Raw genomic sequence first — 3422 nt, 5'->3', positions numbered from 1 at the left:
TCTTTACTCCTCCCCCCTTTTTTTTTTTTGAGATGGAATATTACTTTGTCACCCTTGATAGAGTGCTATGGTGTCATAGCTCACAGCAACCTCAAAGTCTTGGGCTCAAGCAATCCTTTTGCCTCAGCCTCCTGAGTAGCTGGTACTAAAGGTGCCTGCCATGATGCCCTGTGTCATATTTTTATTTTTTATGTTTTTTGAGACAGAGTCTTACTTTGTCGCCCTCTGTAGAATGCCATAGTGTCACAGCTCACAGCAACCTCAAACTCTTGGGCTCAAGTGATTCTCTTGCCTCAGCCTCCCAAGTAGCTGGGACTATAGACACCCGCCACAGTGCTTGGCTGTTTTTTAGAGACAAGGTGTTGCTCTGGCTCAGGCTGGTCTTTAACCCCATGAACTCAGGCAATCCACCTTGCCTTAACCTTCTAGAGTGCTAGGATTACAGGTGTGAGCCACCGTGTGTGGGCTCTTGCATCATATTTTTAGAGATGGGGTCTTGCTTTTGCTCAATGTCTCAAACTCCTGAACTCAAACAATCCACCCACCTTGGCTGCCAGAGTGCTAGGATTATAGGCCCTATTTTAATGTTTTTGGACGTTGGTTGACCATAGGTTACTGAAACTGCAGAAAGCAAAACCACAGATGTGATATGGTGAAATACATATTTGGTCTTCAATCCCATTTTCTAGCATACAATTCCTAACATTCTTACAGTCTCTAAAATGATGTCTTTCTGTATGTGATTGACCGATGGGTGGCATCTCCTAGGTAGCAATGGGGATGCCACCCATCAGGATGGAGGCTGGTCACCAGAAAGACCAAGGCAAGATTAGATGATCCAGATTTCCAGTCCCCAGATTTCCAGTCCCACTCTTCCAGCTCCAAGAGGATAGAAGGGTTAAAAGTTTAAACTGGTCAGTTTAAACCTGTGGTCAATGATTTAATCAGACATGCTTACGTAATGAAGCTTTCATAAAAAAACAAAAGGAGTGGTGGGTTTGAAGAGCTGCCAGATAACTGAATAGGTAGCATTTCCTAAAGGGTGTCACCCTTCCTCTATACCTTGCTCTTTACATCTTTTCATCTGTATCCTTTGTATCATGTGCTTTATAATAAACCAGTAAACATGAGTAAGGGTACTCCTGAGTTCTGTTAGCCACTCTAACCAATTAATTGCACCGAAACAGGCAGTCCTAGGAACCCTGCCTTGCAGCCAGTTAGTCAGAAGTTTTAGAGGCCCAGACTTGGAACTGGTGTTGGGGGGCAGTCTTAGGGACTGAACCCTCAATCTGAGGCATCTGACGCCATCTCTAGATAGAAACTATGGTGTTGGGGGACAGTCTTAGGGACTGAACCCTCAATCTGAGGCATCTGACGCCATCTCTAGATAGAAACTATGGTAATTGAAATAGAGGACGCCTGCAGAATTGATTGCTTGCTTATTCCTGGAGTGGGGGAGCGGGGACTCCATACACATTTGGTCACAGAAGTCTTCTGTGTTGACTGTTGTTTCCCCTCTGAGATCATAGGGAAAGACCATGTTCACTTTATTTTTTATACACACATAGTGGGTAAAGAGGGACTACCGTATATTCTGTTCTAGTTCCTCCTAGTCCATAAGTCCAGAAGTAATGCTCTGTGTCACTTCCCACATATGATACGAATTCTCTTAATGATATCATTTTCTGTCACTGTGATAGAGTTTGGTTAGAACTGTGATTATTACACACAGCAGTTTACTTGTATTCAATTTTTGTAAATCCCACTACTCGTTGCATTTGATGAATACAAAGGAGGAGACTTAGGAGCTCTTCATGCATTAATTGCCTGCCAATAATATAATTAATGTTAATTCTAGTACAGCCTCCAGGTAAGGTCCCAAAGGCATACTCCATAAGAAACCCTCAGAATCTTATGCTTTTAATATTCTGTATTAGTATTCTACTATTAATTTAAAATGTATTTTATTTTTTTCTTTAATAGTGGATGGAAGTTCTGAAGACTCTTTAAGCAGGTACGAGTTTACAGATTTAAAAAACTTTTATGATAACTAGGAGGCTACAGAGAAAGAAATATTTGTTGAATATTTTATTCTGGGTTATACACCATATTATATGCTTAACATTTATCATCTCCTATAGTCATCATAACAGCTTTGTAAAATATCTTTGCTATTATATCCTACTATTTATTAATTAGGCAATTGTGATTCAGAGAGGTTGAATAGTGGCCTGGCGAGGCAACTCACAACTGTAATCTTAGGACTCTGGGAGGCCAAGGATAGGTTGCTTGAGCTCATGAGTTTGAGACCACCCTGAGCAAGAGTGAGACTGTGTTTACTAAAAAAAAAAAAAATAGAAAAACTAATGGGGTGTCTTGGGGGGCACCTGTAGTCCCAGCTACTGGGAGGCTAAGGCAAAAGGATTGTTTGAGCTGAAGAGTTTGCAGTTGCTGTGAGCTATGACACCACAGCACTCTACCTAGGGTGATAGGGTGAGACATGATTTGACCATCAGCCTGCTGGCTCCCAAATCTTTTCTCTGGCTCTCAGCATAGATTGTTAGAGACCTTGCAGTCCTGGGATCCACGTTCCAGGGCCAAATCTGATCAAGTCAGATAGCCTTGTTAGTCTAAGAGTTTGTCCTTGTGTATTTGACAGTTACTGTGATAACTAGTAACTTTTTTTTTTTTCAAGACAAGGTGTTCTGTTCTCCCTGTGAAAGTTCAGTGGTGTCATCATAGTTCACATACCTCAAATTTATGGGCTCAAGTGTTCCTCCTGCTTCAGCCTCCTGAATAGCTTGGACTATGGGCAGGTGCCACGACACCCAGCTTATTTTTTTATTTTTAGTAGAGAAGGGGTCTTGTTCTTGCTCAGGCTGGTCTCAAACTCCTGGCTTCAAGGAATCCTCCCACCAGTATCCAAGTGTGAGCCACTGCCTGCATTTTTTTGTTTGTTTGTTTTATTTTGTTTTTAACCATCAATGGTTTTAGGTCAGATCACACTTAGCTGTGGTCAAAGCACCATATGATTTACATAAGCAAGACCAGGCAAGTCCTAGAGAGGAATTATTTTGCTGTAAGTACAGGATATCCTCATATAGAACTTATTATATTAATTATAGATAGCATATATTATGAGGCCATTTCTTTTTGTTAGTGCTATATTATAAATTTATTGAAGGGAAAAATTATTTTTTTCAATGTAAAGTTTTATATTTAGACTTTTTAAATCCCTCACAAATTAAATATAATTCAAATATATAAGTAGTCCTTTCCTGTATCATCACTAAAATTCTCTTAAGTTCAGAATAATAAATTATAGGTTGAAATGATTCAATTTGAGAAAATGTAATAGGAGCTGGAGGATAGGTTCTGAAGGAGGGGTGCTGCCTTGCCTTTTTAACTATTATATACACTAA

At 40.2% G+C, this 3422-nt stretch overlaps 1 protein-coding gene across 1 annotated transcript in view; it reads left to right on the top strand.

Annotated features, from left to right (window-relative positions):
• The window catches only part of ANKRD26 (ankyrin repeat domain 26), an 82923-nt gene that overhangs the window by 17850 nt on the left and 61651 nt on the right, over nt 1–3422 (top strand). Inside the window, exon 6 of the mRNA XM_003786735.3 lies at nt 1984–2014. Coding sequence (XP_003786783.1) covers nt 1984–2014 — 31 coding nt within the window. The remainder of the gene's footprint in view (nt 1–1983; nt 2015–3422) is intronic.

The sequence above is a fragment of the Otolemur garnettii genome, unplaced genomic scaffold (assembly GCF_000181295.1).
Source record: "Otolemur garnettii isolate 467f Iridium unplaced genomic scaffold, OtoGar3 scaffold00019, whole genome shotgun sequence".
In the NCBI taxonomy this organism is placed as follows: Eukaryota; Metazoa; Chordata; class Mammalia; order Primates; family Galagidae; genus Otolemur; species Otolemur garnettii.
Note: the sequence above shows the minus strand (reverse complement) of the source record. Positions and strands in the feature narration are given on the sequence as shown.